Below are 23,295 nucleotides of genomic sequence, written 5' to 3'. Positions count from 1 at the left end.
GCGTTAGATGGTCAAAATTATGAGCTGACTGGAGGGCCGTATCCATTATGCTCCAAACACGCTTAATTGGCGAGAGATGGGTTGGTTGGGTTGTTTTTGGGGAAGGCGACCAGACAGCGAGGTCATCGGTCTCATCGGATTAGGGAAGGACGGGGAAGGAAGTCGGCCGTGCCCTTTGAAAGGAACCATCCCGGCATTTGCCTGGAGCGATTTAGGGAAATCACGGAAAACCTAAATCAGGATGATCGGACGCGGGATTGAACCGTCGTCCTCCCGAATGCGAGTCCAGTGTTTAAACACTGCGCCACCTCGCTCGGTAATTGGCGAGAGATCTGACGACCTTCCTGGTCAAGGTAGGGCTTCGAAAGCACGAAGATAATCAGTAGAAATTCTCGCCTTGCACGGGAGTGCATTATCTTGCTGAAATGTAAGCCCACGATGGCTTGCCATGAAGGGCAACAAAACCGGGAATAGGATATCATCGTTGTTGTAGTACGCCGTTTTCTTTGTGTTAGAAGGGATATAAGAAATGTTTTAGCAGGGAACGACCGTGCAACCTGTCGGTCGTTCTGAGAATACAAGGTTAGGAAGCCAACCGTTTTAGGACACGGCTGATTTGGAATCGAGGGTTACGACAGGTGACACGTTGTTAGTTGACTGACGTGCTAGTCCTCCATGCTTAGCAAGTGGTACGTGGGCTTTTAAATTGAGCAAAACTAAATTTACGCACGTATTAAGAAAAAAGAGAAACAAACCTCTTTCATATGGACTAGTATTCTTAACTAGATATCTCAATAATCCTTATCATTCTTTCCTCAAATCACAAACTATATTCTGGAATTCATGTGATGTTCACAATTTCAGTAAGTACTTCGGTCAACTGGTCGCATTTAGCAAGGTATTTTCATAAATCGTGTGTAGTATATTACTATATTTTAAATGTATCCAAGATTTTATATTCCTACGCTGCTTAATTTATTTGTCTTGATGTGTAGGATATGTCAAAAGAAAACTAAAAATTAATACTGATTAATCAAGATATAAAGTGTTATAATATATTAGAGTTAAAAACTATTTAAGTGTATTTCTTTCCAACGAGCAGTGGACGACGCTGAGCAAAGAAACAAATGGTTCAAATGGCTCTGAGCACTATGGGACTTAACTTCTAAGGTCATCAGTCCCCTAGAACTTAGAACTACTTAAACCTAACTAACCTAAGGACATCACACACATCCATGCCCGAGGCAGGATTCGAACCTGCGACCGTAGCGGTCGCGCGGTTCCAGACTGAAGCGCCTAGAACCGCTCGGCCACACCGGCCGGCTGGCAAAGAAACACCATGTCAGTAGTACATAAGGACCACAAGAAAGGAACACACAAAATGCTTACTATTGTGTCAACAGTTTTTATTTGTTGCGTATAAAATACTGATCAGAACACATTTACACACAATAAATACAAGAATTTGCACGCATCATTCTTTCAGTATCGTTTGCCTGCGAAGTTACTCACGTAACTTAACCCAGGATAGCCTTGCCGTAGGCGGGGGCGGCGTAGGCAAGGGGAGCAGCGACCTTAGCGATGGCGGGGGCGGCGTACGCGACGGGGGCGGCGACCTTGGCGACGACGGGGGCGGGATGAGCTCCGGCCTCCTTGTGCACGACGGCGTTGAAGCCGTTGACGGGGTCGGCGGTGTAGTCGACGGTGCGGATGGAACCGTCGGGCTCGACCAGGCTGTAGCTGCCCTGGACGACGTCTCCGTTGCGGGTCTCCTGTTGAGCCTTGGAGTCACCGGTGAGGGCGTCCTGCACGTTGTAGGCGTAGCTGTACTGGGGGTTGGGGTCGTACTCGGCGGCCACTGCGGCGGGGGCAGCGACGGCGACGGGGGCGGCCCTCACGGCGGGGGCGACGGCCAGGGGGGCGGCACGCAGCGCAGGGGCGGCGTACGCCACAGGGGCAGCACGGAGTGCGGGGGCAGCGTACGCCACGGGGGCGGCGTAGGCGCGGGCAGCCAGAGGAGCGCCGGGGGCGACCACGGCGGGCGCGCCCAGGTAGCCGGCACGGGCCACGGCCACGAAGGCGGCGAGGACGATCAGCTGAAATATAACATGTTTTCAGGACACTGTGGGAGCTGAGACCGAACAGTCACTCTTCAGAAATGCTTATGGCAAGGGAGAAATATTAATCATAGCAATAAAAGGAGATCAATAGTCACACAGCCTTAACAGCGATGGAGGAAGGGAGGAAGATAACTTCACCGTCTCGAAAGTTGCATCCAGGTCCCGTCAGTAGTTGTATAGTAAAATCACAGGGAGCCTATTTCAGAAAGTTTAGAGGCTATGAAACGTAATTAATTGCTGCACCCTTGAAGATACTAGATATTACATTGTACTAGTCGCCGGCCGAAGTGGCCGTGCGGTTAAAGGCGCTGCAGTCTGGAACCGCAAGACCGCTACGGTCGCAGGTTCGAATCCTGCCTCGGGCATGGATGTTTGTGATGTCCTTAGGTTAGTTAGGTTTAACTAGTTCTAAGTTCTAGGGGACTAATGACCTCAGTAGTTGAGTCCCATAGTGCTCAGAGCCATTTGAACCATTTGTACTAGGCGTTGTATTTGGGGTTTTGAGAGATTGTGGACATTTCTAAACACTCGCTATGTTCCACTACTCCAGATTACTCTGTCCAACCCTTTCTAATGATGCGATCTGTAAAAGTGACAAACGAAACATGCGCTACTGCTTTGTGGAGAAGAATGAATAAATTTCGCAGACGGAGACATCTCCTTTCAAGAACACAAGAACATTAACATTCACATAAATGTGCCATAGGTCACACACAATTCGATTCACGATTACCGGTTTCGCTTGTCAGAGACGAGGTTTGTCAGATAATCATTGCCTTCGTGGCAACACGTAAATATTTATGGACTGCCCTTCAAGCTTGTCAAAGCACAAACGAAGCAAACGTAGACATCGGCTCTCGGGGACAGAGTGACTTTGGAAAATGTACGTGTAAGTTCAAAGCCAGTGATTATCTACTGAAGCCCACGTTTGGCGAAGGAAGGCGCTAGTAATGAAGGAATCTGTCGTGATCTGTGACTGTTTTATCTGAATATAGATAAATTCCGGCCTATATAAAGTAACTGGCGCATCAATTAGCTGTCAAATCTTTCAGTGAAGCAACCTTTAAGTAAATAAAAATATTCTCTGTTTTCAAGTCGCATTAATTGGCACTGCTTGAAATCCGAGAATCCAGTTATGCCGCTGCGAAAGACTCAGGAGACATAGAACCTCAAGTAATTTCTCGCTCTCCTGCAGCACAACAAGCCCACCACTTCTGATTCTAAATTTTTAAACCACTTTCTATGCTTGTTTGATTTCATTACCAACATGTGTAGTTTTAACCCCTTGGTTTTGGGTATCTACATACATTACAATACCCACCCACTTACATAGCGTCTACTGCTACGGTCGCAGGTTCGAATCCTGCCTCGGGCATGGGTGTGTGTGATGTCCTTAGGTTAGTTAGGTTTAAGTAGTTCTAAGTTCTAGGGGACTTATGACCTAAGATGTTGAGTCCCATAGTGCTCAGAGTCATTTGAACCATTTGAACCATAGCGTCTAACATAATTAAGGCATCCGCTGCATCAAATTATATTGCAGCGAACTCAAAACTGACGGAAAAAAAATATGGACACCAAGAACGAGATGCGCGATAGCAACCAAACTAGGTACCCGTGTTTCTACATCTGAAAGATGATGTCTCTTCAGATTTCATGCCAGTCGCATAAGTTTGGTTTTAGTAGCGCCACTATGAGAATGCAAATCAGGTTTGCTTTAAATGCACCCCGTAACGGTCGCGAGCGTTAGTTACATTTGAATTTGGACGAGATGGGTTGATGTTACTCAAGAATGCCTGTAAGGCGACAAAGACGTCATTATCAACACCTCACTAAATTGGAACAAGGTCGTGTAATAGGGCTACAAGAAGCTGGATGCTCCTTCTGCGATGTTGCAGAAAGACTTGCAGGAATGTAGCCACTGTGCATGACTGCTAATAGCGGTGGTCACGAGAATGTACGCCCGCAAGAAGACGGGGCTCTGGACGGCCACGTGACACTAGCCAGAGGAAAGACTATCGAGTTCGGCGTATGGGTCTGGCGCATCGTACTGTATCTGCAGCACAGTTTGTGCAGCAGTTGGCACCACAATGATAAATGGCTCTGAGCACTATGGGACGTAACATATGAGGTCATCAGTCCCCGCTACAAGACACAATGAACTATTACTGATCGGTTACTTAAAGGATAGCTCCGAGCGAGACGCCCTGTAACGTGAATTCCACTCACTTCAAACCACCGCCATTTGCAACTTCAGTGGTGTCAAGCGAGAGCTCATTAAAGAGCAGGGTGGAGGCCTGTTGTGTTTCCTGATGGAAGTTGTTTCTCCTCAGTGTCAGCGATGGCCGTTTGTTGGTTAGAAGGAGGGCGGTTGAGGGTCTTCTACCAGCCTGTCTGTGTGATAGACACACTGGACCTGCACCTGGAGTTATGGTCCGGGGTGCGATTTCGTGTGTGTCCGCGGGAGTACTCCCGTGGTTATGCCACGGACCCTAACTGCAAATTGGTACGTCAATCTTGGGATTCGACCTGTTGTGCTGTCATACGTGAACAGCATTCCAGGGGATGTTTTCCAACTGGATAACTCTCGCCCACATACTCCTCTTGTAACCCAGCTCCAATGGAGCGTATATGGCACATCATCGGACAATTCCGGCGTCATCCACAACCATGATTAACTGTTCTTATACTGACCAATCAAGTGCACCAGGCTTGGAACTCCATCCCACAAACTGACCTCCGGCACCTGTACAACACAATGCATGCATGTCTGCATGCTTCCATTTTACATTCTGGCGGTTCAAATGGTTCAAATGGCTCTGAGCACTATGGGACTCAACTGCTGAGGTCATTAGTCCCCTAGAACTTAGAACTAGTTAAACCTAACTAACCTAAGGACATCACACACATCCATGCCCGAGGCAGGATTCGAACCTGCGACCGTAGCGGTCTCGCGGTTCCAGACTGCAGCCCCAGAACCGCGCGGCCACTTCGGCCGTCATTCTGGCGGTTACATCGGCTATTTATGTACCAGTATTTCACATTTGCAATGGCTGATCTCGCGCTTACATTAACCGGTCATCTTCCAATGTTACATGTATTACCTGGATAAATGAATTCCCGAAATTTCGTTACTCTACATTAATTATTTTTTGGTGTTGCGATGATATTTCTCCGTCAGTGTATATACTGTCCACCTCCACAGCAGAGTTGGCAGCACATCTGAATGCCCAGCACAGAACTGATTTCATTTCCCAGTACTGTGAAGGTTTTCCTTCACGGAAGGACTGGAACGGGTCCTCTAAACATCATGAAGCCAATGGAGGCACTCCTTGAATGAGAAGTTGCAGCTGTAAGGTCTCGAAAGCAGACAACTGCCGGGAGAGCGTCGTGTTGACTCTAAGGCCCTCCGTCCAGCATGAATGACACCATAAGGCAGAGGATGACACGACAACCGGTCGCCATCACAAGATCCTCTGAGTCTGATGGCGGAGTTAACTTCTTAAGTGTTAGAATTTGTATATATCGACATATGAGACAGCCTTAAAAATTCCAGAAAAATAATTTATTCTATGCCACAATGAATCGTTTGCTCTTCTGTTTCCTTGTCTGCGTTTAACATATCGAAAAGTTTTATTCGATAGTAAGTCAGAGAGTTGCCAGTTTGCTGAGCGGTGGGTGACTCGAAAGTTGAATGTGAGTTAGTGAACTGGCAGGCAACAATTTGGAAATCTGCGCTATTGAAACTGCGGTGGCTTTCTTGCCCTGAGACGTACCTTGCAGGCCATGTTGATGAGTTTGCCGACGGTAGCAAAGAACTGCCCGCTCGGTGGCCAGCAAGCTGTTATATAGCCGCCGCTGGGCGTGGTGGGTCGCGCCGCAGTTTTCGCAACGGACGGCGGGCCGGCCGGCCCAGACCCGTGTGATTTCGCGGCCACTCCGACCTTGGGCGCACTTACCCCACTTCTGCCGGCCGCTGACGGCCACGTTGATCTGCTGATCTGAATGCGTTTAGCGGAGAAAGCAGCGCACGATCGACAGGCAGGTTAGCACGTCACTAGAGTTCGATGTGGTACGAGTCCATAGTTTTCACGTAATTATGAACGCTTAGATAGGAACATAGTTTTACAGTGCGTTTTGTGGAACATCGGCCTGGGAGGCTGATAATTAGTAGGAACATCCACCTCTGGGGCGAATGCCCCTTTTTCTGATATATACGAGAGTCATTCAATAAGTAATGACCTACTTTTTTTAAAAAAAGCCATTGATATACACAGACAAACGTCCTTGTTTATGCTTCACATTTGATGTTTGTTCTGTGCGCGGGTGAAGTTTCGAACCGTTCTGGCAGATGGCAGAGCCGTAGTACAGCGTCAAAATGTCGTCTACATACGACTCACGTTGCAAGCAGCGTGCTGTTATCGAATTCTTGTTTGAAGAAAAAGAAACCTTGGTGAACATCCATAAACGTTTGTGTGCAGTGTACGGCGATGCTGCAGTTGACAGGAGTGCAGGTGGGCGATGGGTAAAGAAAGCCATAGCCTCAGGAAATTCAGAAACAGAGCTCCACGATCAGCCACGCTCGGGACGTCCTGTCACAGTCACTGCTCCAGACATGATGATTGTTGCGGATGTAATTATTCGTGCCGACCGACGCATCACAACTTGACAATTAGCTCTACAGTTGTCGTTCAGCATTGGAGGTGCGTCTGCAATGATCGAGACTCTCGGATATTCAAGAGGTACTCACGATGAGTTCCACGAATGCTCACAGCGGACCACAAGATTCAGAGAAAGGCCATTTCATCTGAATTGTGGGAGCGTTTTGAGACCGACGGAGAGGCCTTTCTGTTAGTGATCGTAACGGGGGACAAAAGCTGCATGCACCACTTTGCGCCGGAAACAAAAAGGTCGTCCATGGAGTGGCATCATCGTCATTCACCACAAAAGAAGAAATTCAAGACAACGCCCTCTGCCGGAAAAGATTCTCTACGTGGAACACACTTTGAAGATAACGAGAGTGTCAGTCATGCAATGAAAACGTGGCTACGCTTACAGGACAAGAGCTTTTACCAGCAGGGAACACATGCTCTTCCACAACGTCGGCGTACGGCCATAGAACGTGATGGAGACTACGTAGAAAAATAGGACATGTACAAGACATGTTTATGTATATTGTTACCGAATTCTGACTCTTAACAATAAATATATGTTCTGAGAAAAAAAAGTGGGGCATTACGTATTGAACGACCCTCGTATTAAGCAGTTATTGAATATTGAGACTTATCTGAACTTTTAAAATGATTGAAGTGTTGAAATTCAATAATTCTAATTTTTAATTTAATTTCAGAAAGAAAATCCCGCAGTGTCAAAAAAGTTTTATCAGCCTTGTACATTATTTTACCTATACAGAAGTAACGAATAGTCACTTTGATAGTCCTGAGACAAGCGAATAGAGGAATATGGAATACGTGGTGAATCTGGGGAGTGACATTTCGTGTTCATCGTAGCTGACACATAATCATCAGAATTGAGATTACTCACTTTTTCATTGGGTGGTGATCGACTTTTATATTAATAGTCGCAATCTCTTCATACATGATATTCTGATATAGTTTTCTTTTGGATATTTCTGAACCTGAGTCGTATTCTACCGTTGACAGATCTTCTTGGTCAGGAACATATGAATGACCGGAGACAACTTCAGTGACAGAGCCTTCAGAAAACATCTCCTCCGTCATCTGCAGAATCAACTGCTTCTGCTAGACAGATTTACGGGTATTTTTTCGAGCCATTGCACTCTTGAAAACAGCCTGAGTTAGGAACAAATACATAATTGTACTCCCTTGTTGAATGAAATTGATGAAAAGAGAAATTGTATAAGAAGTAGCTACCTATCTACAGAAACTAGCAAACAACCAAGAAACAATGAAAAAATGAATGAGCAACAATACAGCAAATAAAACTTAATACTGTGTAAAGTACATACCTATGCGCTGAAAATATTTCTAACGAGTATAACTGTAACTTATACAGAAAGAGAACCATACTAAAACGAACTGAAACTGCTCTTAAAAATAAGTAATTTGGTGATTTTATGAACGACGTTATTCAGTCCAAATTTCGCTAAGAATGGTCACTAAAACATAAATTAAGCTTTAGAGTAGACAGTTAACGAAAAATGTCATGTAAAAGAACTTAAAGAATAATTTGGATTATCTACCTTTGAGGCACAATAGCCCGAATTCAGCAACATCAGCCTGTGTGGCGGGTGAATATTTTCTCTTACCTGCAAAATTCCCTTGTTAGGCGAGGTACATCTGGAATGGAAGCAAGTGGCGTTGAATAAAATGACACTACGAGGAACGTCACCTTCACTACACTACGACTATATACCAAACGAGACTCTCGTAGCCGGCTAGAAACGAAGGGCGATTTTGGGCGCATCTATCGGAACAAACGCAAACAGTATCACACGGATGTTCCGTTCTAAGTGTTCAGCATATCAGTTTTCGCTTGCGGCTGTCAAAAAATATTTTATTTTTTATTAATTGCGATTGTAATTTCGAGTATGCTAATCTTCAAGCAGAAATCTCAACTGCAAGTTTTTCACAATTTCAATATTAAAAATTTCAGAAGGTGAAATAGGTTTGTGACTGAACGATTGTGATGCGAAGCATGATTGGGATGCCTTATAACCGTGTGTGCTTGTGGGAGGTGTTTCGGAGGATATTATGGGGTCTTATTGGCATTATTAAACCGTTACAATATAAACTTTCACAATTTCAATATCAAAAATTTCAGAAGGTGAAATAGGTTTGTGACTGAACGATTGTGATGCGAAGCATGATTGGGATGCCTTATAACCGTGTGTGCTTGTGGGAGGTGTTTCGGAGGATATTATGGGGAAAGGGTGTCAGCGTACTGTCATCCCACCTTATGCAATATCTGAACATGTAAGAGCGCGCTGACGCTTGTAATTTGATTCGAGATTTTGAGAGGTGGTCATTGTCGCTAGGACGGTAAGGAGGCAGTCAGAGTGCGTCGGGACCCGTATAGTGCGATATTAGAATGAATGTCGTGTTATAAATAACTTGGTAATGTTCCTACTAACGTTTTCTAGCAGTGTGGTTCGAATATTGTGAGGAACCGGACGAAAGCATATTTATAGGAATTTACTGTGTTCAATATAAAATGTAAAGTGCCGCTTCTCCGAATTATTCTGTACACGATAACATGAATTATTATCAAGATGTTTGTGACTGTATCGCTTAGAAACTACAGTAACGCTACTAAACTGGGTTGCCCTTCTCGTCCAAAAAACGTGTTTACTGACAGTACGACGCCAGTACCTATAAAGTTTATCGTAGTACTAGCACATAAAATATTCTGACTTACTCATACAACAATGAGCAATCAATAATAAGTTCTGGCAACACACATGTAATTAACCGTCAGAAGACATACACTGAAGTCTGTTACTTTCACTGAAGCATTTTCAGAATACGCTCGAGTGTATTTTTGAGCTTGTCGTACATTATCCGCAACTCGCTTTGCTGTGTACGTAGTTAACGCTTTCAGGTACGGTCTGTTGCAGTGTGGGGAGTAAGTGGTTGCATCCGATGTACTGATGAATGATAGTTACTGATACCAACTGTGTCGTGCTCGGATTAAATGTTAGTTAACATACAAACACCACACTCATATTATAAAACGTCAAATCAAAACGCCTTCAGCTGTCTAAACATCCAATTTTATTTTGTTTTCGGCGTTAGACTATACCATCTCCAGGACCTCTGACCAAAGTGTAGGAAGAATCGCACCTCTTGTACAAACAATATAATGGCCAACATACAGTCACTGAAATCTATAGACTTCTTCTTAACAAAGCGATCCCTGCGATCATCACTTGCAGTGACTGCTTTGTTAAAAAGAAGTTTGCGGATACCAATGGCTGTATGCTGGCCCCTATTTTGTTTGAACAAGAGGTGGGACTCTCCCTACGCTTCGGTCAGCGGACTGAAGATGAGGTAGAGTAACGCTGAAACTGGTAGCAAAAATAAAGCTGGAAATTTGGACGGTTCAAGGTTTTTTGATGTGACATTTTATATTGAACAGCCGAGGTCCCGTGCCGATCCAGTATAAAGTTGGACTCACAAACACTGGTACTATTTTGCAATGCGTCATATGTGGGGGTAGATGGAAGTAGGCAGCCAGGCCAGATACTACAATTAAAAAAAATGCTGATACACTGTTAGTTACGAATGGAGCTTACAAGGGATCTAGGATCTCCATGTGTGAACGAAGTAATAGGTAATATGAGTGCGCTGCCAGGTGTCCAAGGAAAGGGTGGACTGGAGCCGTCATACAGAATGTGGTAGAATGGGTAGGTTAGGTTATGGGTGGAAGGAAGGTTAGATTTCAGAGATAAGTTCATAGGCTGGTAGGGGAGGAACATTGAGAATTTGGAGATAGAGGGAAGGTGGGACGTATTGATAGAGGCGCGAATGCGTTCCAGCATTCTCGAAGATGACGAGATCGTATGGAGTTGAGTCTCAAATATTTGTGAGATGTATGCATATGAGGAAGTGTGGGAACTGTGTGAGGTGGTACAGGATACGAGTGGGAGAAGGTAATCGGATGAGGAAAGCGAGGCGGTGTATGCGTCATTCCATGATTTCGAGGTAGCGCTAAAATTCGGGTTATGCAGAATTCCATGTTATACAGGGTAAGATCAAGTGCAAAAATGTACACAGGCATAGATACGATGAGATCATCATGATATATATAGTTCCATGTGGAACAAGTATCACAGCGATGTATTATCGTAACTCCATGCAAAACCTGAGCAGAAAAAGTCTCAAAACCTGACACCAGTTGCTCGAGGATGGCCACTCATCTCAACAACGCTCGCCCGCATACTGGAAATGTTGTAGCCCAAAAACTGCGCGAATACGGATGGGAAGTGTTGCCGCATACTACTTACAACCCGGACATCAGACCACCAGACTTCGACTTGCTCCCACAACTGAAAAAACCTACGTGTGGACGTCGTTATCTTTCGCTGGAAGAATTTTTTACAACCGTTACCCGAGTCATTCGACAGATGACAGAAGTGGTGTCCTGGATGGAATAATAGAGCTTCCGAGACGTACGGGTTCAGTCATAGAGAAGCAGGGAGACTATAATGAAGGACTGTAAAGAGATATTAAAAAAGTATGCATTATTTATGAAATTTCCCTAGTACTTTACCCACCATTAAAACGAAACAGACAATGACAGAGTGGTATTACAGCAGGTATTAAAATAAAGCAGCCAATGAGAAAGTAGTTGTGAAATTACTCAAGCTTCATTTGAATTGCGTAAAAATGGCACGAAGATATGCAATATTTCTGAAAAAATTGCGTTTGCTGCATATGAATTGGCGCCTCTCAATTGCGTAAACTGGCGTCTCCACACACACACACACACACACACACACACACACAGTTTTCTTTCATGAGTCTTCTTCATCAGCAGCAGCATCATTATCTTCCTCGATATGTTCTTCATCGTCGTCATCTCTTTCTTCTTTTTCTTCTTCTCCTCCAGTGTCTTCGCCTTCTGCCTTTATCAATATATTGTTTTTTTTGGTTCATTTCTATGTCTTGGTCTGTCTTTTTCCGGAATTGTTTGTTGCACATAACTAGACAAGGCTGACTCCGAAAAAAAAAAATCTGAAACCTCCCCTTCGGCAACCGAGTGGTCGCATTGCAGAAAGCATACCTTCATGGTAAAAGGAAGTTTGTGTGCTACAATTGGAGGAGGAGATGGACAGGTGTATAGGTGTGTGTATGTGTGGCCGGGTAATACGAGAAGAATAACATCGTTTTTATAGCAGGTACTTATTTTTCACAGTTAAAGTACAAAAATGTAGATTTACAATATATTTTATATGTCAAACTATTCGGTGGTACTGAATTTAGTACGACAATAATGTTCTTACTGTAACTGAAACAGGATTCCACCACAGAGCACATAACGGAAGTGATGGCACACATTTGGAGGAAACAGAGTTGTGTCTGCTAGGATGGAATAGCATTCATATCTCTTCATGGAAACAAATTTTACATAACCGAGCGTTAACGATAGCGCTCACAATCACTTGCTGCTCATATGACTAAGCCCTTGCTGCTTTAGGATTAACAACTCTTACAGCTTCCTGAAGACTTGGGGAAGTTACCTGCACCCGTCACTGTAATTAATACCTCTTTCTTGTGACATGTAATATCTGCAAGTATCCTTCATAATAACCACAATCATAAACGTGGGAAACCACTGTGGTGACGTAAGCTGTCGCCAGCACACCAGTCGGCAAAGACGTAGCGCTAAGATCGATAGTAGGCGCTCGATCAAACGCGTCTATCACAAGAGATGCCAGAGACACACAGACAAGTAACAGGCCGACAACGTCCTCTCGACAGCAAGTACTTAGGCCGCCGCCGCTGACCAGGTGGCCTCACTGACTGACTCATCCTAGTTTGGCTTCTGTCTTTCATTCTTACAGCAGACATAGTTGACATCACCAGCTACAACAGTACGTAGTGATCATAGCGACCAGCAGCGAGACTAAAGTTTGTAATGGCAAGGTTACCGATGTTGTCTGCAAGAGGTCTATTACTATTGAGGTTGTGCCACAACACATGGACTCTAATCAAGTTAAGTATCCAGTTCAAGAAAACAAAGAACGGTTTCAATTCACGTGTGCATTTGTGTTCTAGAAAGAAGATACTGGCCACCGCTGCCAACATCCTCTCCTTGCTTCCCTACGGTACAAGACTCTACAGTGGCGACAAGGATACTACAGTCACAGAGTGTGCTCAACCAATGGATCGTGTGTTTCTTCCCAACATTTCAAGTCTCTTCCACAATGAAAAAATGCGGTTTGATCTCAGTTACCAGTAAAAAAGAGTGCAGTTTCAAAGAGTTTATCTGAACACGGTTCATTACCTAGTGACCAATCGCTGAACGCTGTTAATCTCGCCTCACTTTTGAAGTATTTAGGATGAGATAACCCTATGTAGGTGAGGATCATACGTACATCATGCATTTAATTGCATGTTATTTCAGAAGATAAATGCACGTATTTCCATTTTTTCAGAACTGTTACTGAAATACATCAGACATTAGAGCGCTCCACTCGAACTATCAACACAGCTGGCGCTGCAGTATCTTACGACTTCCACATCGCTGGCAACGGGTTATACACAATATTGACGACTTCTTTGAAGGACAGTAAAACTTTAAAATATGTATCTTTAATTAGCAATGACTAATTATGGGACGTGATCTTGATGTTATTGGAGCCTCGTGCATCGGTACACATCCAGTTAAACACTTCGCCTTACATGGGCCCGATTTTTCGCTAAACACGCAATTCGCGCTTCCACTCAATATCATGTCTCATACCTCACTTCCTCTGCCGTGTACTCGCTCTTACGCCACATTACTCGCGTCGGGGTCTACAAGAAATACTGGCCTCGCAACGTACCTGTGACATCACACTAGTTGGCTTGTTCACTACATTTCACGAACGCTCAACTCCGTGCAGGGCAAAAGAGAAATCAATATATATTTAAAAAGTTATCCACTAGTGGTCTGCCGGCCAGTGTGGCCGAGCGGTTCTAGGCTCTTCAGTCTGGAACCGCGCGGCCGCTACGGTCGCAGGTTCTTACCCGTATTCGCGCAGTTTTTGGGCAACAACATTGCCGATATGCGGGCGAGCGTTGTTGTGGAGATAAAGTATCCAGCCTCGAGCAACTGATGTCAGGTTCTGCGACTTTTTCTGTGCAGGTTTTGCATGAAGTTACGTTAATACACCGCTGTGATACTTGTTCCACATGAAGTAGTTATAAGTTCTAGGGGACTGATGACTACAGATGTTAAGTCCCATAGTGCTCAGAGCCATTTGAACCATTTGAACCACTAGTGGTCTTAACTTTGTCGCGTGATATTAAGAGCTTGCGTGCATTTGAAAACGCAGTTAAGAATTATTAAACTCGTCTTCACTCTGTGACAAACAATACTACATTTCTCTAAAATTCCTTAAGGGTATTAACCCATTAAATTTATATCATAATACAGAAATAATTTACATGGATTACCAAAACATACTCCATTTTAAATTTACGAACGACATTTCAGGGTTTACACGGAAAAAAATCAAATAATATTTACAAAATACAAAATTGGCATACTTTTGGGTGACACATCGGTTTTATAGTTTCACAAGGGACAAATGTCTTCCGATATACGATATGGAACTGATACACTAAATGTATTCGCAGCTGCGAAAAATGAAACCCATCAGCTGTAGAATGGAATGACGACAACGAAAATTTGTGGCTGACCGGGACTCAAACGCGACTTTACCGCATATCGCCAGCGTTCGCCTTACCATTTGGTATCTCACAGCCGTACCCAAACGTTCAGATGTCGTCAACCATGTGTCTACGACCTGGACTTGCACACTCATTGCCGGCCGAAGTGGCCGTGCCGCTCTAGGCGCTGCAGTCTGGAACCGCGAGACCGCTACGGTCGCAGATTCGAATCCTGCCTCGGGCATGGATGTGTGTGATGTCCTTAGGTTCGTTAGGTTTAACTAGTTCTAAGTTCTAGGGGACTAATGACCTCAGAAGTTGAGTCCCATAGTGCTCAGAGCCATTTGAACCATTTTGTACATTCATTATTTATATTCCCGTACAGGTCAGACGTTGTACTTGAAAGTCGATTGCCCGGTATCGGCAGAGAGATACGATATTGCAGTGCCTGTGTTATTCTGATTACCATGAATGTGCAAAGGCATTTTGCATTGTAATCAGAATAACACAGGCTCTGCATATCGTATATGTAGCTGAAGCCAGTCACTGATTAGTAAATCCCACAGAACGATCAAATTTAGTATTGCCTGGTACGTTTCACCTGCTGTTCGAGGTAGTCTCTGACATTTGCTGCGGGACTCAGGTTGAGTGATTAAGCGGGCCAATCGACATGCCTGAGTCTTCGCCAAAACAGTAGCATACGTGTGCAGCACTGTGGACACGTGAAACGTCCCCTTAGAAAAATTAATGAATTACTGTGCTGATAAACCTCTTACATTATTTGATTTTCAAACAGCTGAGCAAAACTGAACGTACTCAGACATTACTCTCTTTACTTATTCTGATCAACACTAAACTGACACACAATATTTTTAGCGCAACGCAATCTGACTTTCAAAAATCCCTACAAAAGAATGGCCCTGACTAACAATAACCTATACCTTTCATAAATCACTTACCTCACAAAAATCTTAGTTACTCGAACTACTGCAATACAGCGAGCGCCACTACTGCCAGCTTAATGGTGTTCAAAAGTGATAATATATATATCCGTCCATGATATCTAATATTACAAATTTACTCTTTCTGATGGACACATGTCCAGATCGTCCGCTCTCAAAATTCCGCCATCTCTCTCCCCATATCCACCACTGCTGGCGGCTCACCTCTAACTGAGCAACGCTACGCGCTGTTAACAGCCAACTGCCCAACGCTACAATGGAGAGAGAGTATTACAACAATGCCAACCAGCCACAGACTGCACACAGCACAGCCAGTGATTTTCATACAGAGCGCTACGTGGCGTTACCAATATAAAAACCTAAACAGCCTACTTACACACGGCTGTCGTCATTTCGGAAGACGGTAGTGTCTACACGAAATTCTTAATGAAGCTTTGGGAGAAAAGCAATATTTGATTGCAAAAAGTATTTAAATGGACATCGTGATTCATGTTAATGGCAGGAAAAATACCGTAGATCATCGCAGATCTGCTTCTGGCCCGAATTAAACGCTCTGCACACTGTGCGTTAAACTCTTCCTTGGGTCGTCGATCCATTCCACGCGTTTCATCACTTGAAAAGAGACAAAATCGTTACTCCTAGGGCCACATTATGCGCCTCTCTTTGTCTACTGTCCAATTTGGCTCATTGAAGACATGAGGCGGTATGCGCTGCTGTGAGCTAGGGTCTTTCGCGACGCACCCGAATCCAAACGTCTATTGCATACAGTTCAATTCGTAATGTTTGCTCGGAAACTGATTGAAGTGGACAGGGATTCATAGACAGCAAAGTAATTCCTGTCGTTTTTGAAACCGATTGTCCCTGACAAAGTATAACACTCGTCTCGGGCCCTGTCAGTTCGATATTTTTACGAACACAGTTCTTATGTCACGCCAGTGAATAGCTCACCATTCCTTGGAGATACGTTGGACAGTCCAAGTTGCTAAATGAACAAACCGGGCAACTTCATTCGTTGTGTGACCAAGGGCACGTCCAAACACGGTAGCTCTTTTCTGCCAGTGTGTCACACCTCCATGTCGTCCCATGTCAGTGTGGATTCGATACCACCTACTCGTACATTCACACCACTTCATTGCCATGACGCAGGTCAGCAGTGGAGAATGACCTGACCTGCTAGTGTCATTTCTGCATTGGCTAAAAAAACTAAACTGCACCTAAAAAATGCTCGGGAGGCCCAAAGCTACCTACCGACCGTCGTGTCTTTCTCGGTTGATAAGCGTCACTGGATACGGATTGGAGGGGCACATGGTCAGCAAACCACTTTCCTGTGATTAATTCGGTCAGGAATCAGATGATCACGTACCTAACGCAAGCGTAATTGACGATATCGTAACAACATTTAAACTGCCTTGTTGGTGTAAGTGCCGTACAATCTATGAGAAGCCAATCTTGTGCTGCAGTATCACATCGAACTGCTCAGTATGCATTCTATATCCCTAGATACGACTAAATCGCACAAAGGACGTGATTAATTTCAGTCACATAGCTCCTTTTGGCGTGATGTGGTGTATATTCACGCATGTGTAGAGTCACCGTTCAACAGAGCACCGGCATTGTGGACAGTGTAGCAAAGCACTTCCCAACCGAAGCACTGAAAAAATTGTTGCAGTGGTCTTCTAGATACGCAGTGTTTTTGTCATTTTTCAGTAACAGAATATATTTCTGGAAGCCTGTGTAATCAGTCGATTACTTCCCTCCTTGATGTCCATTTATTAATTGCCTGTCTTTAACAGAACCCAGTGAGAACTTGTCCGAATGTTTATTCAGTAGGCATCGTCGGTAGACTCCATCAAAGAACCGTGCTTACACTGAGCAAGTAGGAACTCGGAGATCATAGAATATTATAGAAAACGTCAGTTATTGTATTGAGTAAAGAAGCCCAAGAGTGGGAGGTGGAAGAAGAAGAAAAACAAGTGATTGTAATTATGATTAATAAAGGAAGAAATAGTTATCTGATAAGCATGGGGGGTTAACTGAGACTGAGGAGAACGAAGGAAGACAGCACGATTTTTGTGATGGCCGGCCGCTGTAGTCGAGCCGTTCTAGGTGCTTCAGTCCGGAATAGCGCGCCTGCTACGGTCGCAGGTTTGAATCCTGCCTCGGGCATGGATGTGTGTGCTGTCCCTAGGTTAGTTAGGTTTGGGTAGTTTCTAAGTCTAGGGGACTGATGACCTCAGATGTTAAGTCCCATAGTGCTTAGAGCCATTTGAACCATTTTTGATTGTTGTGCTAGATTAGAATACTTTCTGATCCTATTTCTTAAATTCAAATTATTATGCCTGAACACTGATAGCCGTTAGCCACAAAGACGGCTAAACTATCTATACAAATACGTCATCCACGACTTCCCTCATTTGATTGCATGGTAATCAGCAGATCTTGGGCACGTTATACAAACAGTAATAGACGGATATGAGCACATCACACCAAAGCTCTGGAAAGTTAGCAGTAAACTTTGCCTGATAACAACATTTATCGATAAGGAGAAAAGAATGCAGGGTCGTGCAACATGTCTGCAAAACTTCTCAATCCTAATCTTTAGTCCCAGAGTCCTCCTTGATAACAATGGCACACCAATTTATTCGCTTTCTAAAATCCACAAATTTGTTTTTAATTCGAATTTGGTGGTCTCTAAAATTGTTCTCAGTTTCAGAATGCTGAAATAAAAGCACTTTCGCATAAGATTCAGCAAGTATATGTACCAACATCAAGGACATATAAACTAAAAAACATGGACATTGAGGTTGATGGTAACGTACGTTTTCTTTTGTAGCAGGTGGTATGTTAAGGAACATGTCCTTTGAAGTCTGTTGTACCTTTTTCTATTGTATTGGATCAGTGTGCGGGTTCATCTGACTCTTGTCACGTTTGTGGTCATATCACGTTCACTGGTGGTGGCTGAGAGACACGAACGTTCTTGTTTTAGTTTTAGTGGGCTGTAAAATTTTCTAGTTTTATAGCCACAGTTGCTCCAACCACGCGAGCAGAGGCCAGACGAATCTCAGTGAATTTGCTAACTTAGTAGTTGATAAATGCTCATCGGATATTTTATGAACGAATTTTATTCGTTTTGCATAAATATGCTGTACAAAATACATTTACACACAATAAATATGGAAATTTACAAGCAAGAAGAGATAGTGGTTGTGTCGAGGATGAGGACGAGGAAGGAAAGAGTAAGAGGACTTGCTAAGGGAACCATTCAACTGGCAATAGAAGTACAGAAAAAGTAATATTTACAATTTCGAGCAGTGTTGACAACTCTTTGTGAGATTAGTGTATTACTTCCTTTTAACCAAGAATTGCCTTTCCGTAAGCGAGGGGAGCAGCGACCTTAGCGATGGCGGGGGCGGCGTAGGCGACGGGGGCGGCCACCTTGGCGACGACGGGGGCGGGATGGGCAGCGGCCTCCCTGTGCACGACGGCGTTGAAGCCGTTGACGGGGTCGGCGGTGTAGTCGACGGTGCGGATGGAGCCGTCGGGCTCGACCAGGCTGTAGCTGCCCTGGACGACGTCACCGTCGCGGATCTCTTGCTGGTTCTTGGAGTCACCGGTGAGGGCGTCCTGCACGCTGTAAGCGTAGTTGTACTGGGGGTGGGGGTCGTACTCGGCGGCGGCCACAGCGGCGGGGGCGGCGACGGCGACGGGGGCGGCTCTCACGGCGGGGGCGGCGTACGCCACGGGGGTGGCGTAGGCGCGGGCGGCGATGGGGGCGCCGGGGGCGTAGACCGCAGGGGCACCCAGGTAGCCGGCGCGGGCCACAGCCACGAGGGCGGCGAGGACGATCAGCTGCAACATGGAATAATCTCTTACAGATACGACCACTATTAGATTTTCTGTTCAGATTTCGATAAATAAAATTTTGGATACACAGTATTTTTATGAACTTGGACACAGTCAGTACAGAATGGGGTACTCTGTCCCTAGCAGATTATGTTATAACGAACAGCGTTTTCTTGATATCCTTCTCTTTTGCCCATAATTCTGCAGTACATGTGCTAGCGTGCACTGAGAATAATTAGCGAGTTTTTCTCCACATAATAGTGTCATAACAATGGCTGCATCAGTATGCGGGACATTTGGTGTGCGACTGAGTTAGTGAAATTATGGTCATTATAGCTGATATTAGTTCTTCATCGTAGAAAAACTCGGGCACTAAGGACAATATTAACCGTAGCTCATACGTTAAACATGATCATCATCCTGTGTCCGCCCCCGGTAGTTGAGTGGTCAGCGTGACAGAATGTCAATCCTAAGGGCCCGGGTTCGATTCCCGGCTCGGTTGGAGATTTTCTCCACTCAGGGACTGGGTGTTGTCTTGTCCTCATCATCATTATTTCATCCCCATCGATGCGCAAGTCGCAAAAATGGCGTCAAATCGAAAGACTTGCACCCGGCTAACTGTCTACCCGACGGGAGGCCCTAGTCATACGACATCAATCAATCAATCATCATCCTGTGTTGGAATGAGTCATCACCTAACTTGTGGCTCATATAAGCAATGTTCAATGCACTGAGAAAATATGACACAGACATCGTTTTAAAATCCGAACTTTCACTAGTTCTTCTCTCTGAATCCTTGTTTATAAGGAAGGGAAATCAAATAGTTATCCACTTGAAACAGGTGATTTTAATATTATCCGTGGCTCATGTTGACTGCTTGTAGACTGATCTTTGACAGATACATTGTGTTTATACATGACTGGTGACATAGATTTACAGCACCTAGTGCAGTTCCAATACATACATATCACAAGTCGCACAAAAATTTACTACGTCCATCTGAAAATAATAGAACGAGGCCTGAATTTGAAGTTGGTTGACTCACGTAAACAACTGACTTATTTTTTCATATCGGTATATTGCAAACAAAATTCTTGCTAAATGTGAGCGACTGGAGTTGTGGTTAAGGCACTGGACTCGCATCGGGGAGAAGCGAGATTCAGTTGACTGTCTGCCACTTTCTTCATGGTGTATTCTGAGCTTACACTTTGTTTTTACTACCAATTTGCTACTCCAGTGGCTATTATGGTACTAGTGCGTAGCTGACCAGCTAAAAAAAAATAATCCTGCATTATTTCGCAGTGGCCAGTGTTTTCTAGTTCCTTGTCGCACCTGCGACTTTCATTTTGCGGGATGATGCATATCGGCAATAGCTGGCAGATAGACATCCGTATAAATAGAATAACTTTAAAATTTTCCACTACGGTAGAGCTAGGACTCTCCATTAGTAATGAACACAGAAAATCTTCGATAAGTTAATACTATATGCCGGACCGATGGTCGAACCTAAACACTCCTGATTCATCGGCATTTTACTTGTCTCTGGGGTATTCGATCAGGTCTCGTCTGTCCATGCTGACACATAGAAAACGACGACTGTAAATAATATAAAATGAAAAATATTAATTACATGTATCAGCCAGAAAGTTTTGATCTCATCCATAATGCTTTTCGTGAAGTGGCATTCCCAGCTTCACCAATGTATAGTGTCTTTCAGTGAGGCTGAAACACATTGTGTCCACATAAAGGTTAGGGTGCACCAAAACGTGCCGTAAATAGTACAGAAAATTGTCTGACTGATGTAGATAACTATTCTATATCGGTACAACGAAAAGCGATCCAAAGTAGCAAATTTCACTTTTTTTGTTTACTCGATGACTAGTTTCGGAGTAAATTAAAAAGTGAACTTTGCAACTTTGGCTGGTTTTTCGTTGTACTGATTAACTGAAGTTGCTGATCTGCAATTATTCCAGCATGCTGGAAGTTCGTATTGTATATTGTTTTCTGTAGATGCATTGCAAATCCCATTCTGTTTGAATCGAAGCCGTGTGGAGCGTGCTTAAGACATTTCTTTCACATTCGGTGAGCATGGGGTTCAACTCCTCAGCCAGTAATGCCAGCTAATGGTTCACGTTGTTGCGATAAATCTATGAAGATGAATGAATCGTTTCAACAGGGCATGGCTGATGTTTTATCACAACCTTGTCCACCTAGAGATCGAGCTCCTCCGATATCCATGTCGCCAATTGGTCGTTGAACCATAACATTCCTTCGGCCCTTCTCCGTCTAGATTTTGCCCTGTTGTAAAGTGCCCAGTCAGTGAAGGATAAGTGAACTAATAAAATTTTCGGTTTCCTATTTATTTTGTAGGGAACTGAGAGTAAGTGAGCACCCGTCTGCAACACAATTGAAATATTATTAAAATGAAATTATATAGTTCCAGTCGCCTTTCCAAGTCTCAAACACCTGATCAAAGCACATATGCCTGGGCTTCAGGAAGGATCCCCAGTTTCGTTCGATGCTCAGGTGCTATTCCTGAATAGTTGGACGGCCTCTACAATGCTGTTAGAGTTTAGGGGGAATACCAAGTGGACTAAGGCCTGAATGGGAAGCTGTATTGAGAAGATAGGCGTGCTAGGTTAGTCCGTGCAGTTATGCAAAACCACTATGCCGTAGGGGCATAGTGGTTAGCGCATCTGGCCAGCGAGCAGGAGATCTGGGTTCGAATTCCGGCCTTCGCACAAATTTTCATTCTTCGCTTCAGTCTGTATAAACACATCGTGAAATATTATTTCCATTTCTTGGTACAGTGATGGTTTAGAGTTCCTGCTAAGCGGCTTTGTCCCACTGCAAGAACTCCTACCTTTGTTTTAAATATGTAAAACTGTGATGCAATTAGTGTCTCATGACGAATGTGCATTTTGGTCGAAACGGTTATGATGGTCGTGAACTTCACTACCCCTAAGTCTCACTGCGAACTTCAGTACACCTAGTATTCGTCTCTGCGACTGCCGAAGCCATCCAAGGCCTCTCAGTCCAAGATGTGAGACGAAGCGTATCACTACTCGGCGAACAGCCCCGGTAACTTCGCAGTGGTGGCCGGTACGCACCTTGCAGGCCATGTCGATGAGCTTCTTGCCGTGAGGAGTGGAGAACTGACGATTGTCCTGCCGGGCACGCGTTATATACCCGCGGACGGGCGTGGTGGGCGCTGCGTTTTCGCAACGACGAGGCGGGCGGCGCGGAGGCCAACATACCAGAGCTCGTTTGGATCAGCGCTGTCTGGATCGCCAACCATTGTAGTGGCAGCGAGAAAACTGCGTGGGCAGGAGACTCCTTGTATAGCTGTAGGTTATGAAGAGAAACTGTTCATTTTCTTTTTTCAGTCGATAAATACATAATTAAGAATCTACTACCTAGCGTTTTTAAAACAGATCGTACATTTAGCAATATTCGTCTTACAACAACTTAAATTGCTCCATTTTACAACCGTGTATGATATTAGCAAATTTTTTTGTAGAAATTAAAGTAATAGTAATTAATTACTAAAAAAAATCCAGCAAATTAGAAACAGGAAGTTAGTAAGAGCAGACGGACGGTGTTAAATGTAAATTTTCCAGGAGAGAAAAGGTAAAAAAGATAGATTAGTACTGGAAGGAGTTGCATAGTCTGAAACAGTGCCAACCGGAATTGAACACGTTGTAATCGAACCTCGAGCACTATCATGTTCTATTGGCAAACTCGTAATCAAATGTTACAGTGCTTCACTGTGACCGTGATTTTTCCGGATGGCCAGAATTCTCGTTCGTTCCGGAAGCGGCTTGCATTATTAATAATTTTTGTGCTATACCTGTGTTACAGTTAACTGGGATGTGTGGGTTACTCATTTAGTTGTCTTCATCAGTGATAGGGGTTTCGTCAGAAGTGTGATAGAAGTATTATTATTTTCTATATACATTATTGTTCTGGCGGATAGGGTGAGCAGCATTCTGCTATTGTTTGCTGATGATGCTG

At 44.2% G+C, this 23,295-nt stretch overlaps 2 protein-coding genes across 2 annotated transcripts in view; both read right to left on the bottom strand.

Moving 5' to 3' along the window:
* The window catches only part of LOC126236215 (cuticle protein 21), a 198,577-nt gene that overhangs the window by 143,393 nt on the left and 31,889 nt on the right, over positions 1 to 23,295 (bottom strand). The window lies entirely within an intron of this gene.
* Positions 1,390 to 22,411, bottom strand: LOC126236217 (cuticle protein 21-like). Its single transcript, XM_049945348.1, has 3 exons — positions 22,392 to 22,411; positions 18,842 to 19,287; positions 1,390 to 2,022 (listed from the first exon to the last, which is right to left on the bottom strand). The coding sequence occupies exons 1-3, from the start codon at positions 22,401 to 22,403 to the stop codon at positions 1,518 to 1,520; spliced, it is 963 nt and encodes a 320-aa protein (XP_049801305.1). The 5' UTR covers positions 22,404 to 22,411; the 3' UTR covers positions 1,390 to 1,517.

Source organism: Schistocerca nitens, chromosome 2 (assembly GCF_023898315.1).
Source record: "Schistocerca nitens isolate TAMUIC-IGC-003100 chromosome 2, iqSchNite1.1, whole genome shotgun sequence".
Classification (NCBI taxonomy): domain Eukaryota; kingdom Metazoa; phylum Arthropoda; class Insecta; order Orthoptera; family Acrididae; genus Schistocerca; species Schistocerca nitens.
This window is presented reverse-complemented; position numbering and strand designations above follow the sequence as displayed.